At 41.0% G+C, this 21,724-nt stretch overlaps 1 protein-coding gene across 7 annotated transcripts in view; it reads left to right on the forward strand.

Moving 5' to 3' along the window:
* The window catches only part of LMO7 (LIM domain 7), a 207,636-nt gene that overhangs the window by 160,774 nt on the left and 25,138 nt on the right, over positions 1 to 21,724 (forward strand). For 6 of the 7 annotated variants that reach the window (XM_044249894.1, XM_044249890.1, XM_044249889.1 and 3 more), the window contains 5 exons: positions 175 to 204; positions 7,502 to 7,619; positions 9,689 to 9,831; positions 11,134 to 11,566; positions 13,240 to 13,548. In XM_044249894.1, coding sequence (XP_044105829.1) covers positions 175 to 204; positions 7,502 to 7,619; positions 9,689 to 9,831; positions 11,134 to 11,566; positions 13,240 to 13,548 — 1,033 coding nt within the window. The remainder of the gene's footprint in view (positions 1 to 174; positions 205 to 7,501; positions 7,620 to 9,688; positions 9,832 to 11,133; positions 11,567 to 13,239; positions 13,549 to 21,724) is intronic. The other variant, XM_044249891.1, reaches the window with a different exon arrangement.

Consider the following 21,724-nt stretch of genomic DNA (forward strand, 5'->3'; position numbering starts at 1 on the left):
ACTTAATTTGATTCCTTGAGATATGAGATCAGTTAGAAATTGAGACATTATCAAGAAGGTAATAAAACCTTTTGAGATTTGTCCATCTCTAGTTAGGATCGTAAAGATATTGAACATTTAGAGAGTAACAGAACTGAAAAGTGACTTTTAATTTTTGGTTTTCTGATTTCTTAGACTCTTTCAAAAGATTTATGGTGAGAATGGGTAAGTTTTTTAGTTCACAGTTAAAAAAAAATCTGTGTATTGTTTGTCCTTTGTGTAAAATGTCACTGCGCTTCTATTCTGGCATGTCACTAAATGGGGACGCTGTGTGCTGTGCATGTAATTTTTAAAAATGGGAAAATTTTTCTTAATTTTGCAACCTAACGGTAATATTTCTGTGCCCAAGTGCACAGTGCATGCAGTGCTATGTGACTGCGGTAGGTTTTTTTATTAGAAGTTTAAAATTTGGGTCCCCCCCCGCCAATTCTTTTCCTTTTCCTTTTTTTTTTTAAATTTATTTATTTTGACAGACAGAGATCACAAGTAGGCAGAGAGAGAGAGGAGGAACTCACTGCCGAGCAGAGAGCCTGATGTGGGGCTTGATCCCAGGACTCTGGGATCATGACCTGAGCCGAAGGCAGAGGCTTTAACCCACTGAGCCACCCAGGTGCCCCCCCCCCCTTTTTTAATTTAAGGAGTTGAATAAAAGTAACACAATTACTTGCCTAAGATTGGGTATATTTAACTTAGTATTTGATTGCTACAAAGACCAAAATTCTCACTTCTGCCTGTTGAAGCCCAAATAAAGAAAGCTCTTTTATTCTATTTTATCTTATTTTTCCATATAAAGTTATTTTAGAACATTTTAGAAAATCTATGATGGAAAAGGAATGCTAGCATTCACTTTGAAGTTGGAATTCATACAGTTGGCATTATCTGTATACTCCTATTTTGGGGGGAGCTTTATTAACTGGGTTGAGGAATAACATTAATTTTTCCTTAGTAGAGTTTGGAAACATTTTCACGATTCCTGATTAGAATAAAAAGTTATAATATGGCTGTGTCACAAAGCCAAAATCAGCTTCCCAAAACTGCAAAAATTAAAATCTTTTAAAATTTTCTGGAAATGTTTCCCTAAAGTAACAGTTAAAAGCAAATGTTACCATACTTTTACTTTTTACTGCACACTGTAGAATCATTCATTCTTAATGCAGAATAACCAGGTAAATGCATCTTAATATTTTCCATCAGACTTTCTGTGACTTTATGAATCTAATTGTTAATAGTTTTTGAACAAGAAGAAAATTTAAGTATGTCAAATATTTAAATCTGCCTAAGCCTTTGCAACTTCGTATCTTCCCCCACTGGGATTTATGTCATTTCTAAGAATCTTTAGTTTTGATAGGATTGGATAATAATAAGTGTAGAAGTCTTGGAAATTACTAAAATTACTATTTGAAGCCATATAATCATTCTAGGTATCAGAGGTGTAACTGAGTCACGGGCAACTAATTGCAAGTACTTCTCAGCGACTGATTTTAAAAAATCAGTCTCCCAGCATGCTTTCAATGTGCCATGCAAAGGCACATTATTCCCTTTCCAGCTCCTCAGGGCTGAAAGCTTTCTCTTTGGTGAGGGTGAACGAGGTGCTGGACAGCATGACGCTTAAGCATCTGCTCATTTCAATTCATCACCGGAAAGCTTTTTTAACGAATGAAAAGTCTTTGCAGCTTTGAGCATTTTGAATGAAAACTCCCGGAATTTTCATTGCTAATAAGACCTGATAATGGCAGCAGTTTGTTTTTCTTAAAGAGGATGGAAGGACCCTGAGTACAGGCATGGGATCTGGGAATGCGAGCACGCCCAGCTATTTCCGGGACTCCCTGTGTTCCTCTGGAGGGATGTGCCCCGTCTGACTGGGCTAAGAAGACAGAAGAGGAACCCAAATGCTGAGTTCAGAAAGCTAGAGATCTTTCTGCCTCTGGCTGGCAGCAGCAAATACCTTCTGTAGACTATTTCCAGATTGTTGCTTGCGCAGTACAATATTTGTTTTAAAGCCTGGTCCCCCTTGTAGTTGAGCGCCACGGTAACACAAATAAAGCAAGGCTGTCTGTAAATTGAGACTGATGAATAATGCATGACTTGTCAGATAATGGAGAGTAAAGCGAAAATGTCTTCAGAAAACTAAAGTGCGTTTTATACCACTTGTCATCAATACCTTTTATGTGGACATTTTTTTTTCAGTGTTCTATCAGTTAGCAATGTTTTTCTTAAACCGATTTGCTGCAATGAAAACAAAAAGTTGGATTGAGTATAGGCATTTCATCTAGAACTTATTTCCTATTTCTAGACGTGTTCATATAACAGGAAACAAGTGATATCTCTTAATGATATTTCTTGGACATCCTGTCCGTTTTCAAGCTTAGAATACTTACCTGGAAAATCTTTATTGCTTAACATCCTGGGATTGAAAAATGACTGCCTGTAACGTGAATGCTTTCTTTTTGGTTAAGGACCAGGCGAAAGAGGAACGCATATTACCTCTTGAAGTCTTAGCTTATTCATTTTGGGCTTGCTTTTTACTGGCCTTTAACATCTGTCACTTTGTGTATTTTTAATATGATGCTTTATATGTGGTATTTTGTCACATGCGCTTTTTATGTTGCATGGATTTGTCTGTATGGTTCCGTGACAGTTGAAAACATGGTTATAATGCCTCTTGGCAGAAGCTGTGAAGGACAAAGTTGTTGGAAGGGTATGTCATTATAATTTAGTCCTAGTAATAGGACTAAGCCATTCAATCTTCTGCCAGGATCAACAGGAAATGAAAACTGATTGAAGGTAAAGTTGTAACCAGAGACAACTAAGAGATGAACATTTCCTGTGTGGGTTTTGGCCAAAAAATTCTGTAGAACTGTGAGGACACCTAAAATAACAAAAAGGAGGAGGCAAATAAAGTAGATGTGAGTTTCTGGGGGTCTTGTCCCTAGCAGACATTCAGCAATATCCGTAGACATTTCTGATTGTTACACTGGGTGGGTTGGGGATGGGGGTTTGCTACTAGCGATCTGGTGCTTTTGTATCCTGGGATGCCACTAAGTTGTCCTGCAAGACACAGGACAGCCCCCTATGATAAATAATTTTCTACCCCCAAAATATCAATAGTGCTGCTATAGGGAAAACCTGATTTAGACCATAAACCTATAAATGAAAAGTTTCTTATATTATCATAGTAGTTTGTAGTCACTCTAGAGCCTATTATCCAGGTTTTAATACTGATTATGCTTTCGAGAATTCCTACAGTATCTAATGAAAATATATTCAAAAATGCATAAATAAGTATATCCCTGTCTTCCCCTGAAAGTTCAGGACTCCAGGGACCCCAGACTTAGTATCATGGAATTTCTACTTGCTCTTTAAAGCAACCAGTGATTTTATATTTAGGACATTTTCTACATGTTGGTCCTTTCTGATCCCTTACTTCTTAGATTATCTCTAGTCTGTGAGGCAGACAGTAGGTATTAGATGCATTGCAGGTACCTGAAGAAAGAGACACAGATATTGCAGCTTTCCCGAGGACGTCGAGTTAGTGAGTGGGAGAACCAGATGAGGGCATCATTTAAGGAGCTAACCCAGGTAGACCAGTTGGCAGTGTGACTGGCACACGGTAAGTCCTCAGGAGTTTAATGTTATACTGGTAATTCTGATAAGGAAGGAAAGAATTCTTCATGATCTGGCTGAAAGACTTCTGTACTCAGAAAGTTCTAGATTTTATCAGTGTGGCCTGGGGTGGCCTCGCTAGTCTGAAGCTGTTTTGGGAGTTTTGTTCAAGAGATCCCATGCAGTCATGTTTGCCTTCACAAGAATAGTTGGTGTGTAGCACTGATGGTGATTAAAATACAAGCGGTGTAACCTTCCTTCTTTTCTTACAACAATCCCTTCCTTGCTTAGAAGATGAGGACCTGAAGCTCAGAGAAGCTAAGTGATGTTAGGTTGGGATACAGATTGATGCCACTACCAGGCTTGGGAGCCTCAGCAGGGTTCCCAGTGCTCGGTTCAGCCTGAATGGAATGTGCCCAGGCTTTCTTTAGGTAACTTTATACCCTCAGGAACAAAGGGAACTCCCATTCCTGCCTCACGCAGGGATTAGTCTGCTCTGGACGGTGTTGGGCTCCCATGATTCACACTGGGGATCTCCTCCTGGGTGCCCGGCGCTGTGCTCTGAGCTCTCAGGAGGACAATGTAGCCTCTGTTCATGGTGAACATGTTCTCTGAAAAGGACTGTGTTAAGGTTTTATAGTGCAGGAGGGTGAGAGCTAATAGAGTGTGCGTGGATGTGTCTGGGCCAGCCGAGACTATCAGCCTTCCCTCCTACCAAAAGATTATTAAAATATTAGCATTTCCGTGTTTGTCCTGGAACTTATGAAATCTTATGTGTTGGGTATCCAGATTATTCTCATGCCTTGGTCCTGAAAAATTTTTTCTTCCCTCTTTTTAGGAAGTCTGTTAAAATCCGAGCACAAAAAGTCTTATTCTTTGCAGTTATAGCCTAATTTATATTTTCAAAATCACATAAGGCAGGTTTATATATAGTCATACCTAGTTAAGAATATATTTTTAAAGATCTAGTATATAACTTGATATATATATTTTATGTGTAATTCCTTAATACTCTTCAATAAATCCTACAAAGCTTTTCTTAAAAAACATTGGGGAGGAAATCCTGATTTATCCTACACACATAAAAAGAAACACTTTGAGTTTATTTTGCTTGATTAAGTATGATAAAAACATACCTCACTCTTGCCACAGGTTAAGTTAAATGCATGTATCCTACATGCCTTGTTATGTGTTAATGGGTTTTTCTCCAAATGACATGTGGATTTGTGAGGGAGCTAAACTGAGCACGCATGCGCGCAGACACACACACACACACACTCTACCCTGTAATGCTGAATGATAATGCTAGGAGAAAGGTATAGGTAAAGCATTAGAGGAGTGGAGAGATAGGGCAGACCACTTTTGGCATAGAAGAGGTAGGAATTATTATCAAAGTGGTAGAATATTCTCTAGATCAACACATTTATCAACACCTACCATGGGCTGGACACTCTTCTAGGCTGAGGTGATATGGGAGACAAAATTCCTGCTTTGTAATCATATAGGATGAGGCAGGTGATGTGTCCATAAACATTTCAAATGGCAATAAATGCTATGGAGAGAAAGGGTGAGGGATAAGGTGGCCAAAGGAGAGGGGCATTTGCTCTTTTGTGTAGGGTCGTCAGGGAGGGAAGCATTGAGGTAATGTCCAAGCAAATGACTGGAAGAGATAAGCCATATGATTGGTTGAAGAGTCAGTAGAAGAGCAGGAGGTTGGGCACATGCAAGGAAACCAGCTGGCTGGAGCAGTGTGAGTGAAGGGGAGCGTGATGGGAGATGAGTTGAGAGAGGTGGGCAGGATCCAGGTAATGTCCTAGGTCTTGGAAGAATCTGCTTTTAACTTGTGTGAAATGGAAGGAAACTGGTGGGTGCATGGTCCAGAGATGTCACGATCCGAGTGCAGTTTTGAGAAGATCCCTCTGGCTGTGCTTTAAGCATATACTGTTGAGCAGGAAGGGGTAGAAGCAGGAAGACTGAATATTGTAATAATCCATGTGGGAGATACGATGGCTTGGATCAGGGTGGTAATGGTAGACATGGTGAGAAGTGGCTGTGTCCTAGTTATAATTCGATGGTAGACTGACAGAGTTTACTGATGGGATCAGTTATGATGTATAAGAAAAAGAGAGGCATCTAGAATGACTCCAAGATTTTTGGCCTGTAATCTGGAGGATGGAGTTGAATTTCATTGATGAGTATGTTATGGGTGAATAATCATGTTTTTGGTCTATGACAAGTCAAGTTCGAGTGGGAGAATGAATAGAAAGTTATACATACCCATCCAGTGTTTAATGTATCTGGGATCCTGAGGAACGAGTGGCATTTTAAAAGGTATATATACAGATGAAGGGCTTTCATATTGGAACAGTGAAAGATAGGTTCACTAGACCTGGAGCCTGGGTGATAATTTAAGCTACTTTAAAGGTCTAGGTAAGAGTTGACTGTGTTCTGATCTAGGGTGTTGGCAAAAGAAGTGGAAAGAAAAAGACACTGAATAAGAGGACTTGATAACTAATTGAAAGTAGGGAGAAGGGAGAGGCAAAGGTGAAAAATGGCTCTTAGGTTTCAAATGTGTATGATTGGAAGCAGGTTACACCATTAACAGCCACAGGCAGAAAAGCAGGTTTGGGGACAAGATTGAGTTTGGCTACATCAACAATAACCATGTGTTTAGTGAGTTATAGTTTACAAAACCCTTCTTAGATATTATTTCAATTGGTCCTTTTACAACTGAGGTGCCTAGGGGATATCCATGCAGATATTTATTCAACAAGTAATTGGAATTGAGTCAAGGTAGGGCCTGGCCCAGGGCTGTGGATTGGGAATCATTTGCATAGAGGCCCACTGAATTCCTGAGCTAGCTAAGGGCAAGTGTGTCATAAAAGAAACGTGGTGATAGCAAACTCTTGGGAGGGTGAAGTTTAAAGGTCCAAGAAGGAAATGTAAAGTTACTTAAATAACTTACTTAAATAAAAGTGGAGTCTGTTACAATGAAATAAAATCCACAGTGTATTATGAAAATTCTGTAGGAAAGCACATTTTGGGTACTCCACTTTGAAAAGCTCTCTTTCATTCGTGCCTGCTCTCTAGTATTCATATTGGACTACCCCATGCCTACTACTCTAATCTCCAGTGCAATGGACCATCCCTTCCGGGTGTCTCTTGTCTAACGCTGCACTCTGCTCATTGGTTCTACTCTAGATTGAGCTCTCTGAGAGCTAATCCTCAGTACATACTCGTGACAGGATCACACATCAGGTGACATGCACTCTGCCTTAATAAAACAGAGGGCTGTGGAGGTCATTCCATTATAACTGGCTATTAGAAACTACCCATGGTGCTTTGAGAATACGTTTAGTGCGGTGGTGGCTGGATTTTAGAGAATCCTTGAGAAGAAGTAACACGTTTATTCATGGTAATGAACTTGAGGAGAAAATATCAGGTAGTCATTAAATTATTTAATAAGTGCCCAGAAAAGGCAGCCAGACCTTAAAAGATTATCTTTGGGGAAGATAGAAACCTACAGATGATTCTAGTAAATATTTCTTTCTGAAGTAAGCCTTTCATGCATGGACCACTCCAAATATGAACATTGAATTATTTCTTTCAGACTCATGGAGGGCTCATTTAGCCATTTTGTGAAAGAATTCACACTTAGAGTTGAGTGCTAGGCTCTTGTTTCTGCGTTTTGGAAAAACACCATTTATCTCTGTAGTGCTATTTCTGTGATAATATCACGAAAACGTATAGGTAGTACAACAGAAATTTAGATGGAATTTCCAAACAAAAGCCCAGCCTTCCAGTTTAACCCTAAATCCGGTCATGTGACCCTTGGTTACCATGGGTATTTTTGTCGTAGGAGTAAGTCCATGAGTGATGTCAGCGCGGAGGATGTTCAGAACTTGCGTCAGCTGCGTTACGAGGAGATGCAGAAAATAAAATCACAATTAAAAGAACAAGATCAGAAGTGGCAAGATGTGAGTACTTTATTGGGAGAAGGGAAGGCTGGGGGAAAGTCTTCTTGTTGGACTCCTTCTTGCTTCTTTTACAAGAAGATCAGTATACTTGAGATGATTTTCCTTCCTACAGAATGGAGTTCTACAGAAAACATGATCAGCTTCCTTTGAAAAGGCTTGTACCCCCTTCTGGCCTATCACTGTTGCCTATTTTAAAGGCCACTGTGAAAAATATAGTAGGGTATTTATTTTCTCATATTTTCTGAGTTCTCAAAAATGTGAATCTGCTTCCTTACAGTGCGGTTAATCTGTTCCTGTGCTGTGGTCAGTTGAATTTGGGGGTATGACTGTTATTGAAGCTTATGAAGGGAAAAGACTTAACTCAAAGTTTAGAGGAGCAGGGGTTCCAGAACAGTCTGGGAGAGATGAAGGGGGTTCTTAGAGTTAATACAGATTTGGGGAGAAATAAATATAACTAGGTGTAATATTTTGGCTGGAAAAGTAATTGTCTGATATGAATCAAAATGAGATGTTTTCACAGGGCTGATTTATATCCAGATGTTTATATGGACACGGACTTAATATTTAACTTTGTCCCTGCAGGGAAAAAGCTTGACCTTTTTTGAAAGGGGTAATTGTTACAAACCAAAGGAGTGTCTAGAAACACAATAGATAAATTATACAGGCAAACCCAAAGGAGTTTGAGGATAACTTTATGGGAAGAGTAGAGCGTTAGGATGAACAAAAGGGCCAAGGAGGGTAAATCTTCATTTTCAGAGAGATTAAAGTCTATGAAATGAAGAATCTCCTGCCTTGGCTGCATTTCTCAATTTCGGTGTTTCTTTTAGTTGGGAACTTGAGTTAATGATCAAGAAATAGTAATTCAGTGTCACTTTGCCCAGATACATGGGGACAGTTTGGGTGTGAAAATAAATATTGAGGCGTTATCTGTTAATGCAGTTGAAAATACATGCTGATTATTTGTAGGATTAAACACACACTGCTTTTGTTCTTTTTGGAACAAAAAGAAGTGGCTCTTACTGGCTTCAGGCTGTTCTTAAGCAGGAACGGCTCTGTCAACTCTTAAGGGTATGAAACCGGACTAGTTTAGTCTGAGATCCTGGATGTGCCTCTCTTTGCACTGGAATCCCACTAGCAGTTCTTAGCATAGCATTTCTCCATTTTGGAGACCTAGAAAAGTCTGTACCATCCAAAATGTTTTAAACCCTTGAGAGTCACAACCAGCTTAGGCTGCTAGGGCTCATTTAAAAGCAAAATCAGGTTGCTTGTCCTGGGGTCACCCAGCTAGATTAGACTGTTCCTGGGAATATGGGAAACAGGTCCACTTTTCCTATGGGATCTACCTTATTGCCCTGTTGTTAGGTGGTGTATACTTGCTTTAAAATCTTATCCTCAAGCCTGACCTCCCCAGGAAAGCCTTTTTCAAACTCTGCCCTCCCCTGCCAGAGGTAGAGTTGTCCACTGTCTCTCCTTCAGACCCCCACCATCCTGTGCTGTCCCATCACACTCATTGTTGAACCTTTATTGACAAGTCCCTTTCCTTTCCAGACCAAGAGTTCCTTGAGGGAACCCACATTGTATGCATCTGCGTGTTTGTGGTCCTCTGCCTCAAAGTAGGGATCCAGTGCAGCGTATGTTAAATGAAAGATAGAGTGTGCGTTTACGCTTCACCATTACCATCCTATCTCTGTTCCACCTGTACTAGTGAAATATGACATTTCACACAGCAGCCAGATTATTGGAGTAAGGTAAAAATGAAGTTGAAACACTTCCTGATCTTTCTGGCCGGACACCCAATCACAGGCATTTAGCATGCATTGTGAAATGGGCAGGGAGGCAGGAAAACAGTAATGGGGTCTATCTTATTAGGTCAGGTTTTTTCGACAGACACATGAGATAAAGGTTGGTACAGAAACGCCAGCTATAAAAAGCAAAATTAGGCCACCTTGGCATCCAGTTGGAGTGAACAGTTTCAGCGATGTAATGGGACACTCCGGTGCACTCTCCTTCCCGGAGAGGGTGTGTAGAAATTCAGGTGTGCCTGCGTTGATGTGATTTTCTTCTGCTAGGACCTTGCAAAATGGAAAGATCGTCGAAAAAGCTACACTTCAGATCTGCAGAAGAAAAAGGAAGAGAGGGAAGAAATCGAAAAGCAGGCACTCGAGAAGTCTGAAAGAAGCTCGAAGACGTTTAAGGAAATGCTACAGGACAGGTAATAAAGCTGAGGACATCTCACTGTGGGAGTTCCTAGTGTTAGAAATCCATATTTTATATAAGGGTAGGATACGAGTATTAAGCCATAAGCAAATAGGATTTGCTGTGCAATGAGAAAGTATTGCTGTAATAAATAGTGACTTGGATTAACAAAAAAAGTGGGTGCTTGATATAGGTGTGCATTCTTGATTTTTATGTTGTATATTCAAGTGCAGTATTGGGTGATGTTGGCCATCTTTGGTGCAGAAAATAAACTACCTTTTCTCCTTTTAAGATGAATTTAGGAATGGAATGGCCACATAAAACCGGCTCCCACTCATCTAAATTGTGTAAAATATCAAGTTCCTTTTCATGTTTTAGTGGTGCGATTAAAATTCTGTTTTAAAGGAAGACGATATAAACACAAACGTAAGGGGTTTATTTTTGGCATTCCGACATAACAGGAGAAAGGTCCAATGTAAACTTTCCTGTAGAGCAGTTCCTATGAGAAACCTTGGAATATTTATAGGTCAGGGGAAGGCAAATATGCTTTAAGGATAATGTCAGAGAGGAAATGTGCTGTCAGGTGAAGTTAAACAAAGCTGCTTTGTGCCTTAGAAGCAAATGGTAAGCACAGTTTCATTCACTTAGGAGGTATTCCCTGGTGGAAGGTAGCAATGAGGTTGGATGTGTCATGGGCTTCTCTATAAATATGAGTGGTGTCTTTAATTTGTAATAATTGTCCATGCAAGTCCTATCAAGCTGTATGAAATCATCTACTAACTTGATCTTAACTGAAGTCTAAGTCTTCTGTGGTTTTGTTTTTACTAAATTATTTAAAATCATATACAGGAAAAAAAACTCCCAGCCCTATAAAGGAATCCACATCTTTGAAAGGTTCAAACTGGTTGTCGGACAATCAGTTATACTTATAGTATGCTAATTTGGGAAGATCGGTAAACTTGTGGGTAAAACTTTGTGCATGTTCCCTTACTCAAATATCCTCATTTTCTCATTAACATCTCTTTACAATTAAAAAATCCCGCCGAGGTATTTGAGAGCCAGTTTAAGAAAAAAAAAAAAAAAAAAAGAATCTAGTTCCTACAATCTTTTAGTGTGGCACTAAAAAAAAAAAGCACTAAAAAAAAAAATTACCTGTACTTCTACTCCTATTCTGTTAATATCGTGTTGGTTATTGTGTGACGTCAGTACCCTTTTTATTCTTAGTCCGTTATATGTTACTGCCCGAGTGACCTCTGTCTCTCCACCTCGGTGTGTCACATGCGTAACCTGGTGTCGTGGTGTGCTTCTTCTTGCTAAGGGAATCCCGAAATCAAACGTCCACAGTTACCTTGAGGAGGAGGTTGCATTCTTTTGATGACATATTGCATGAAGAGATGCTTTCCCCTACACTGACCATGTCAGAAGCAAGTTACCAGAGTGAGAGAGTAGAAGAGGAGGGAACAGCATATTCTACAGAAATCCCTAAACAAGATTCCACGACTTTTGCAAAAAGAGAAGATGCTGCGGCCACTGACGTTCACCTTCCTTCTAAAAGCCCCATCGAAGAACAACTCCCAGACTCTTTGTCTTCTCAGCCTTCACTGACGACACAAAGAGAGTCGACTCGAGTTTCAGCCTCTCTTCCCAGAAGTTACCAGAAAACTGATACAGCCAGGTTAACATCTGTGGTCACACCGAGACCTTTTGGCTCTCAGGCAAGGGGAATCTCATCACTCCCAAGATCCTACACGGTAAAAAATATGTTCCCAGGTCATTTAGTCTGTTCTCAAGAGCAAAATGCTGGGGAACTTGTGTAGAAGTTTGATTTACCTCTACTTGATATAGAAAATATACATAACTTATGTATAGGGCCATTTTGTGTCAGCTGATCTAGATTCAATAGATGTTTAATGCTTAAAGTAGAACAAGTCTGTGGAACTGGTTAAACTTGACCTTCAGTGAAAGTAAGTAAGGCCTGATGTATTTTAAAGAACGAATAAGCTGCTTTCTAAGGCAGAGCATGTTTTAGTGTTGTATTTTCTCAAATAAAGCTTTTGTAAGGTATTAGGCTAAACCATATGGAGATGCTAGTAGTTCTTTTTGACCCACAAAACAGCAATTTCGCGTGGTTCAACCTAAATATTTTCAGGTGCCTTAGGTACAACTTTCTATTTTTCTCTGATTACCTGCTTTATTAGAACTTGATATGCTTGAATGCGGTTATTAAAATGTATCTCATGGTTCTATTTATATTGGGATTTTTAAGAACAGAGAAAATGGAAATATTTGCCCTGAGAATGAAGCAGTATTATGTAGCTGACGGTGAGGGCATTGCAGGAGAGTGTTAAGGTCAATGTTCAGATTTATTTTTACCCCTGCCAGTAAAGTATCCTAAAATCTAAGAAAAAAACTTGAAAGAATATTCAAGGTAAGGAAAACCTCCCTAAACTAGCCAGGAAAGTCCTAATCATTATAGTAAATAAAATAGAGATATATTTGGCAGCATAAAAAAAAATCAAATATATATGGCTCATTAGTTAAACAGTCAAAAGACAACTTACAGACTCAGGAACATATAGCAAAATAAATTCTGGATGTAAGTTTAATATCATTAGGATTTCACATGTTCCTACAGATTGATAGGAAAAAAGATAAGGAGTAGAATAATGGATATAGAAATGAGTAGCCAATTTAAGGAAGAGAGAGTTCAGAATTTTGATAACATAGCACACTCGGAAGCATGTTCAGCCCCATGAGAGCAAGAATGAGGTGTATAGCTTTTCCCACATCAGATTGACAAACACTCAAAATATTGAAAATGTCTAATGTTGGCAAGGAGGCAGAGAAATAGCCATTCATCTACATTCCTTTAGGAGTGCATTGCTACAGTTTTTTTCTGAGAAGATAAATATATATAAAATTTATATATTACTTTTTAAAATATTACACGTATTACATCTGAAATATCCTTTGGTCCAGCGAGTTTACTTTTGGGACTCTATAAAAATAAATATTGCAATTATAGAAGTATGTGGGTACTTGTTGTAGTGTTTTTGGTGGTTACAGAACACTTGAAACAACACTGAATGCATATCAAATGAATACATTGTAGAAATCCGTACCATGGAGCATTCAGCAATTAAAAGGCAAGTCTAGAGATCTGTCTATTGACCTATCAGGGTGATTTAAATGAGCAAAGCAAGTTTCAGCAGTATGTTGATAATATCATCACTTTGTAAAAAACGAATCCCCTTCCCACTACATATGTGCCTATCTGTGAGCAGGAACGAATGTGCTCCGAGCTTTTAGTCATAGATGCTGTGGGAGAGATGTTATTTTCATAGTTTTCAAGTATTTAATATACATGTTTTTTTTAAACAGAAATCTAATGATACCAACCTTGAAATGGTTTTTTCCTTTTTAGATGGATGACTCTTGGAAGTATAACGGACATGTAGAAGATGCTAAGAGAACTCAGAACAGTCTGGTCAGCACCTCTGTGCAGAGGCCTGACCTAAGCCAGCTCGTTTCCAGCAAGTCCAGCGAGAGAGAGAGGGCTGAGGCGGGAGAAGGTGTGACGGGGCTGCCGTCCCCCACACCCTCCTTCTCATCCCTTTCCCAGGACCAGGCTGACACTTCCAGAGCCACACTGTCTTCCACATCTGGCCCCGATTTAACGTCTGAGTTTGGAGAAGGGGGAAGCTCACCACAGATGGAGGACTCAAGGTCGCAGGTGAGTTTGGGAAGGCTGCCTGTCCCCCCAAGCTCAGAAACTTCAGTATTGAAACCTGGAAATGGGGCTTCTAACCTCTGGGCATTATTATTTGGGTTGATGGTGTCCAAAATCATGTGGCCGTTGGTTTTTAGCATATCTCAAAAGAAGTGGGCCTCTTGCACCTTTCCGTTTGTAGGTCCACATAACCCTTGTGTTGTGTGTGTGTGTGTGTATTGAGGCTTTTCGGACCAATCTCTTTAGGGTTTGGCTGTTTTTTTCCTCTCTGTTCCTCAGTCCAGCAACTGTTGTCTTATACCCCTAGTGGTCAGTGGTCCCTGGTTCAGGTGTTGGGGTCACCTGGGAGGTTACAGATTCAGGTCTAACAGGTAAGTGAGGTTAACTGACCACAAGGGGAAAGGGGTACACATGTTAGTTGCTGGCCTCTAGGGACGTGGCCTTTCTTTCCTATCATATTAACCTTCTCATGACTTGTATTTGTTTATTTGAGAGAGAGAGAACGCTTGAGCCTGTGAGCAAGCAAGTGGGGGGAGGGGCAAAGGGAAGGGGAGAGAGAGAATCTTTCAAGTAAACTACCCTCCCCCCCAACCCAAGCAGGGAGCCCTGTACAGGATTGGATCCCATGACCTGTGAGATCATGACCTGAGCTGAAACCAAGAAGTTAAATGCTTAACCGACTGAGCCACCCAGGACCACAACCTTTCCGTGACTTTTAATACTGATTTACAAAGTCTACAATTTTGTGGCTTTTCTTGTCTTTTAATGGGAATATTGAGGCCTTGTTGCAGTACGACGGTTATATTCCTTAATGTTTGGAGTCTAAACAAAATGTACTATCAGAAGAAGAATGATGGGGACGGGGTGGAGGCATGTGTAGTTTTTCCTACTTAAAATCACCATAGATCGCTTTTAGGAGAATTGTTAGGTAATGAATGTAGTATTTTTATATGTAAGCTAAAAGTCATTGCTTGTCTAGAGAATGGAAAGCTTTTCTTAAAAAAAAACAAAAAACAAAAAAACAAAGGTCCCCGCCACCGCCCCCCCCCCCCCGCCAAAACCCCGAACACCTTTGTTAAGCAGTTTGATAGCCGTATGAACCCCGTAGCATGGAGGAGGTCCTTTGGTTCTCTGGCTTAGTCAGGCATTCTTTGCTGCCTTACCACCAAGGTGTGTGTGTCTTCCAAGGCATAGGACCAATATACTTGGCCTAAATTATATTCATGAAAGAACTATGTCACTAAGTTGATATGGCATATTTGCTACAGAAAAGCATTACAAGCTTAAGAATTTTTTTCTGATTGTGAAGTACTTCGTGCTTGAGAAAATTTGGGAATGCAGGAAAGGGTGCATGACAGAAAGGACGGGTAATCCCATCTTTTAGAGATGACCTTTGTTAACGTGGAGGTATATTTCTTCGTTGTTCGCGTGCATATTTACAAACATGTATCCAACAGTGATCTCCTCAGCTTGCTAGAATCATTAGGTGTAAATTTTTTTTGCTTCGTTTTTAAAGAATTAGAAATCTGTAATTAGCATCCTGAATTTCAGTGGATGAGAAAGGTAGCCTATGGGATACTTGGAGAGCATAAGCGACCAGTGGGTGAGTAGTAAAAGCAGACACGAGGTGTCTTTTGTTTTTATGGACTTGCATGTTTGCCTTCACGTTTTCAAATAGCAGACCCAACAAAACAGCCTTACAGCCTGTTGTGCATTTGGTGGTAGGACACCCTCAGGCTGGCGCTGACACCCGCATCTGCGGATTAAGAAAAAGAGGCAAGTGTGGTGCTGGGTGTGTTCCAGGTTGCTGGAGTTCGGCAGAACCTGAATTAACATGGTGTGGTTTCAGGTTTCATCATTAATGGATTTATGCTCCTTTGTCTCCAAACCTGGCATGGCATCCTACCAAGCAAAATTAGGCTTCGCCGAGTCCAGCGGTTGGAATTCTTGCACATACGTACAGCTCACACGGTGACTTGCCCAACTCTGTGTGGCTTGGCGTGTCCCCTCCTCCCCCGCGGACAGCGCTGCTGCTCAGGTAGCATCACCTGCTCTTACCACTGAGAAGGAGCTTACTGCCTCGGGAAAAGGGCTGCGAGTGTACAGACAGCCCGTCATAAATAAGTCAAGCGTGTTTGTAACGCTCTTCCAAGTGTTTGGCCACACTCTATCATTCTACGTGTTCAGAGAACAGAAGAATAAAAAGTAGTATGTGGGCAAACATCTAGATGTTTGGGAGCTTGATAAGTGTTCTCCGGGTCTTCTACTTCTTACCTCATCCTTTTGCCAGTAATATCCTTAGACCTTAGACCTCCTCCAGAATCCCCCATGGCAGCCTTCCCTTCTGGCCCTGCTTCCACCAGCCTCATTCTCAGTGTCCTTCCCCAGCAGTGAGAACACTTGGTAAATTGTCACCTGTCTGTGCAATCCCTGCAAGCCCGTGTTAGGTTGACTTGCATGATGTCAGGCTGCACTTGGTCATTTCTGGGCTCCATGGCCTCTGGTGGCACTCTGTGGTCTGTTCAGTGAGGTTTACAGCCCTCAGGGGAGCACTCTGGCCCCTCTGCACTGGTCCCGAGGTCCCTTTGGAGCGTCGTAACCACTGCTTACTGAGCTCCGGCCATGGGCCAACCAGGCTTCTCAGGCCGTTTCTTTGTTTTCTTTTTTTTTTTTTTATAATTTTTGTTTTGTTTTGTTTTGTTTTTTAATGATTTTATTTATTTATTTGAGAGAGAGAGAGCATGAGAGGAGAGAGGTCAGCGGGAGAAGCAGCCTCCCTGGGCATTTCCCCTGAGCAGGGAGTCCGACGTGGGACTCGATCCCAGGACTCCAGGATCATGACCTGAGCCGAAGGCAGTCGCTCAACCAACTGAGCCACCCAGGCGCCCCCTCAGGCCGTTTCTTAGTCCTCAGGGACCCTTGTGTCCCTGTTTTGCTGTTGTGGAAATTGAAGCACGAGCAGTCATGTCACTTGTCCAAGACCATACAGGGTCCTGAGTGGTGGAGTCAGGGTTTGTAACCAGCTACTCTTACTCAAGGTCGCCTGTACCACACTATGCCATGGAAAGAGGAATTCAAAGTAGGTGACCGAGCCACAGGACACTGCTTGCTTTTTCTTAAACACCTCGTCCACGTTCTTAACACACCACAGAGACTTGTTCTTATGTTCCCAGATTCAAAAATGCTCATTTCACCCATGTTTGTCTTGTGAAGTTGTCCTGCTCTCTCAAAGCCCAGGAGGGTCACTTCCTTCTTGAATCAAGACCTCTTCTTCTCCTAGTTGGAATTGAACTTTTCACCCTTGGTGAAAGTTTCATTTGCTGGATTCCTTGTTCCAAATGTTCATTGTTTCTCCTTCACTGGTATTCTTTGTACCCTCCATAGCCTTTACACGTAGTTGGCGCTTTGGTTTACTGACTCGAATTGTATTCAAGGCCTTGATCAGCAAACTGAAGTATGAACTTTTCTGGCAGGTAATTTAGGTCCTCATAGGCTCATTAATGTGGGCGTGTTAAGATTAAGGCGTATTTTACGATTTAAGCGCTGTGCTGTTACGTAGAATTATTTTAAGGAAACAAAGTCTGGGGGCGCAGAAACTGGGTGGAAGCCTCTTACAGAATTGTGGTCATGAGGTGGTTCGTGCCATTAAGAAGGGAAGGCTTAGTGAAGGAAGGAACTTAATATAACCTCATTTAAAATCCGCCCACAGAAATTTCTTTCCCATCCCCATTGCCCAGGTGGGGTTTCAGTCCTTCCCATTCCCGTTTCTCCCCTACTTCTCTTGTGATACGGCTTCTTTTCCTCCCTCTTTTTCTGATCCAGGCTGCCGGGGCAGTTGTGAAGGTGACCCCAAGGCAAGGGAAGAAGGTGACCCCAGAGCTCTTCATCCTCCTCTATCTGCCTCACAGATGTGGCTTTGATGATTAGTCCCCTGATTGGTCTCATCGACAGGGTTTCATTTCCTTTTCTGTCTTGTCAGAGCCCTCTTCTCTCAAACTTCATCCAAATCTCCATTGCAGAACCTCTGCCCCAGATTTTTTTTTTTTAAAGTGCTCCCCAGAAGCTAGATGAGAGAAATGGAAGGAAGGAAGCTTTTTACATGTTAACTTCTCAGTGGCCAATCCTGCCCTGGTCTGGTGCCCCTTTTGAGTAGCACCCAGGTCTGACTGTATCACAGCAACCCCCGCCCCCCAAACTTGTCTAGATTCCCCTCTCCGGGAGAACAGGAAGCAAGCCTGTCCCCATCACTGTTAGCACAGTACCTGGATCTGAGCGTGTTTCTTGAAAGCTGTGTTCTCAGGGCTGCAGAGTTAGGTACGTGAGTGTTAAATAGGACTTTCTTGAGTTGACCTGGAAACTGCTTAACCAGCGTATATGGCATGTGTAGCATTGTTTCCACGCGGAACAGAAAGTAATTATGCGGCAGCCGGGGCGTACCTTGGCACTTCTTAAGTGTTTCACTTAATCCTCCCAGTAACCTTTCACAGTAGGTAGTATTATCCCCACATTTTCGAATGAAATACTTGAGATTTGAAAGTTACATAACTTGCCCTGGGCTGGTTAAGTGCTTAGGCCACAACTGTAATTTCTCTGACCTTATTTTTTGGGAAATGTGACAAACTCCAATTTGAGATCTGCCTTATGTGTGGTTAAGTCTCCAAATGTTGACTTAACTTTGCTGTATCTCTAGAATCTTAGAGCCAACAGGGACCAAAATATCCTCTGTTTCATGAAGATAAAATCATTCTTAAGATTGTTTTTGAGGAAAGCTACATAGTTTTTGAAACTTACCAGCACCGAATCAGAAATGTGGAATTTCTGAAATGCAGAGTTGGAAATCTACCCAATAGGTAGTAAGGAGCTACCAGCAATGTTAAAACGGGGTACAGTAATAATAATTGGCATGTTCTGTGACTACACTTCTGGCAGCTATGTAGAAGATGGAGGGAAAGAAGTGAGGGGCAGGAGCACCAATTAGGAGGTGGCCACAATAGTTTGGGCCATGGTCTCCCCTCTAAACTAACATGGTGACCTGAAGACCAGTGAAAGGATGGGATAACTCAGAATAGATTTATGGTTGGAGGCCTTAAGAGCACTTTATTAAATACATAGGTGCGGCAGGGACGGGGTAAAAAAAGAAGGAAGAGGCAGCCCCGGTGTTGCTAAATTGGGCATCTGGTCAGGTAATGATGTAACTGTCTAATACTTGAGAGACAAGAGGTGGAAAAGAGTAGGTTTGGGAGGAAGATCCTAAATTTAATTTTTGATACATTGGGCTGAGCCAGTAACTGAAGATACAATAGAGAAGGTTATTCAGGAAAGCCTGTAGTCAAAAAGATGGGGGACTGGCTCAGGAACAACAAAAAAAAAATGAGAATAGGAGAGCAAGCAGAGAAGCACATTCATGAACCTGAGAGGTGGCCAGACAGATGGAGAAAAAGAGAGGAGAAAGTAGGATAATGGGTGATGTAGATGAGGGTTTCTGAAAGTAATGATAGTTGGGGTAGGGCCTGATGGGAGGAGGAATGAAGATGAATTTGGTAGGAAAGAGATCAGCTTGGAATGGGCTAAGTGATGAGACTGGAAATGCGACCTGCCTCTAGGAATGGAGAAGTGGAGGAAGTAGGTACAGACATGGATCTTGTAAAGGAAAGTGACTTCAGGGCCAGAACAGCACCGTGATTTGGGGGTCATTCCCTTCTGTTCATGCCCCACTTGCATCCTGAAGAAATGATGCAAAAGAATCATGTGTACAAAAATCGAAGTTGATCTGGTTCCTGTTATTTATGGCTGTAGAGCCCAAGTTTGTGGTTAATGTTTTGTTTAATTTTATCAACTTCATTAGGCTTCCCTTAAGTCAACAACATTTATCTAAATGGAAAAGTTTGGAGAAAATAGCTTTCTGACCTCTCAGTGTGTCAGACTGACTCTCTTTTTCATCAGTTCTCATGTTTGGTGATAGGAAAGTCTTAAGTCATCAGATGTTCTAAAATTAAATCTTGTCATTGCTACTCTAAATAGATCATCTCGTTTTTGTCTAAAAGGCTCATCTTTTGGTGTATACTTCTGCATAAATTGGATCTAATTTGAGGGAAATTATTTTTAAATGTTGATATGTTGATAACCATACGTTATGTTTTCTGGCACAGACAACTGGAACCACTTTATCAGTCATCAAGAATCTAGCTTTCCCCCAAGAACTTAAATTCCTGGTTCTATCCAGTTTAAGCAGAAATTCCTCCATCATTGTCTTCTGAGGCATGGATCTTTTGTAGAATACTCACATGGCATGTATCTTGGAGAGATAAATTAGGAAGTAGAAATCCTAACTGAAATCACTGTTGAACAGTTTGTGCTTGACTATAATTATAGATATGTTCCCTTCTAGAGTCTATGGGCTGATCTAATTCAAGGACCTGGGATTCCAGAGAGATGCCTGAGGGCCTGCCACCATGGGCAGGCCACGCCATTGAAATTATAGTTTGTAATTGAAATTATCACTATTCACTCTAATCCCTTTTATGTATCGGTTTGGGAGGAAGGTGGTCTACATAAGACTTTCATTTGAAGACAGGGTTTTGCAAAACAGAAAGCTTGCAAAGTCATTATGAGAGAGAAGACCCTGGCAGACTCTGCAACATGCCTGAGGTCCCCTGGTTCTTGATAGAAATGGACCTATAATTGCTCCTGTAATTTCTCCTTGGCCTGTCTACAGTTCTAAAGACCCCCATATCTACAGTCTGCCAGGCTGTAGCCACACTGAGGCTGTGGCTGTACATGACAGTGTAACCCCCTGTTAACTGTTTTAGAGAGTTGGCTATCTGTGCCTTTTTTTATAAAGGTTTTATTTATTTGACAGACAGAGATCACAAGTAGGCAGAGAGGGGGGCAGAGAGGAGAAGCAGACTCCCCACTGAGCAGGGAGCCCGATGCGGGGCTCGATCCCAGGACCCTGAGATCATGACCTTAGCTGAAGGCACATGCTTAACCCACTGAGCCACCCAGGCGCCCCGGTTATCTGTTCTTTTATTTGGTATGGTCAAGTGGAGGTTCATTTGCAAGGCAAGATTATCCTTTTGTGGGGCACCTGGGTGGCTCAGTGGGTTGGGCTCTCTCTCTTCGGCTCAGGTCATAGTCCCGGGGTCCTGGGATCGAGCCCCTCATCAGGCTCTCTGCTCAGTGGGGAGCCTGCTTCCTCCTGTCTCTCTACCTGCCTCTCTGCCTACTTGAGATCTCTGTCTGTCAAATAAATAACTAAAAAATCTTAAAAAAAAAAGAATATCCTTTTGTGAGACAATTCTTTTGGTCTAATAAAATTGTGAGACTCTTTCATCTATAACTTAAGCTTATTCTGTTTTATCCTATATTTGGTAGAAAAGGATAATGTTTACTTGCTGTCTCCCACAAAGTATTCTTTATGTAGTTTGAGACTATTTATTAAAACTCCATCCTGTCTTTTATTCTTAAAGTTAAAAAACATCAATTAGTATCTTGTGTATCTAACCCATCATTTTTGTCCTGTGTCCTCATATTGCAGTAGATTCTGTGTTTTACTTGGCTTTTTTTTTTTTTAATTTTTTTTTTTTTTTTTTTGTGGAGGTTAAGTGTAGCGAAGATGACCACTTATTTTCATTGAGTCATGTCTAATTTAAGTGTGTGGTAGTTTCGGTTAAGGAGAGGAATTAACCACTAATTTTTTCTATTCATAGCAGAGTTTTATTCTGAAGATCGGTGTTCATCAGGCTGATTATTAACGTGTTTCGCTACCCACATCAGGGTTTCTGTATTTAAACTGCTTTACAAGCTTTCCAATGAGAACTTTTCTATAGTATTAGTTACATATTTTTCTTAAAATAGTTCCATACTCAACTCTGGAAGAGTCAGTGATTATTTTTTGAGAAAAAAGACCATGCCTAATCCATCTTTATTTCCCAAGTATTAAGCCCTATTGTCTTACACAAAATAGACGCACAGTAAGTGTATGTTGACCAGATGAATACGTGCATATTGTTTTAGTACTTCTTTGTCCACAGAATATAGTAAGTTCTTGGTTCGGTGTCTTCCTTGCCTTGTTTCTAATTCCCTTTTTTTTTTTTAAGATTTTATTTATTTATTTGACAGAGATCACAAGTAGGCAAAGAGGCAGACAGAGAGAGAGGGAGAGGAGGAAGCAGGCTCC

Source organism: Neovison vison, chromosome 5 (assembly GCF_020171115.1).
Source record: "Neovison vison isolate M4711 chromosome 5, ASM_NN_V1, whole genome shotgun sequence".
In the NCBI taxonomy this organism is placed as follows: Eukaryota; Metazoa; Chordata; class Mammalia; order Carnivora; family Mustelidae; genus Neogale; species Neogale vison.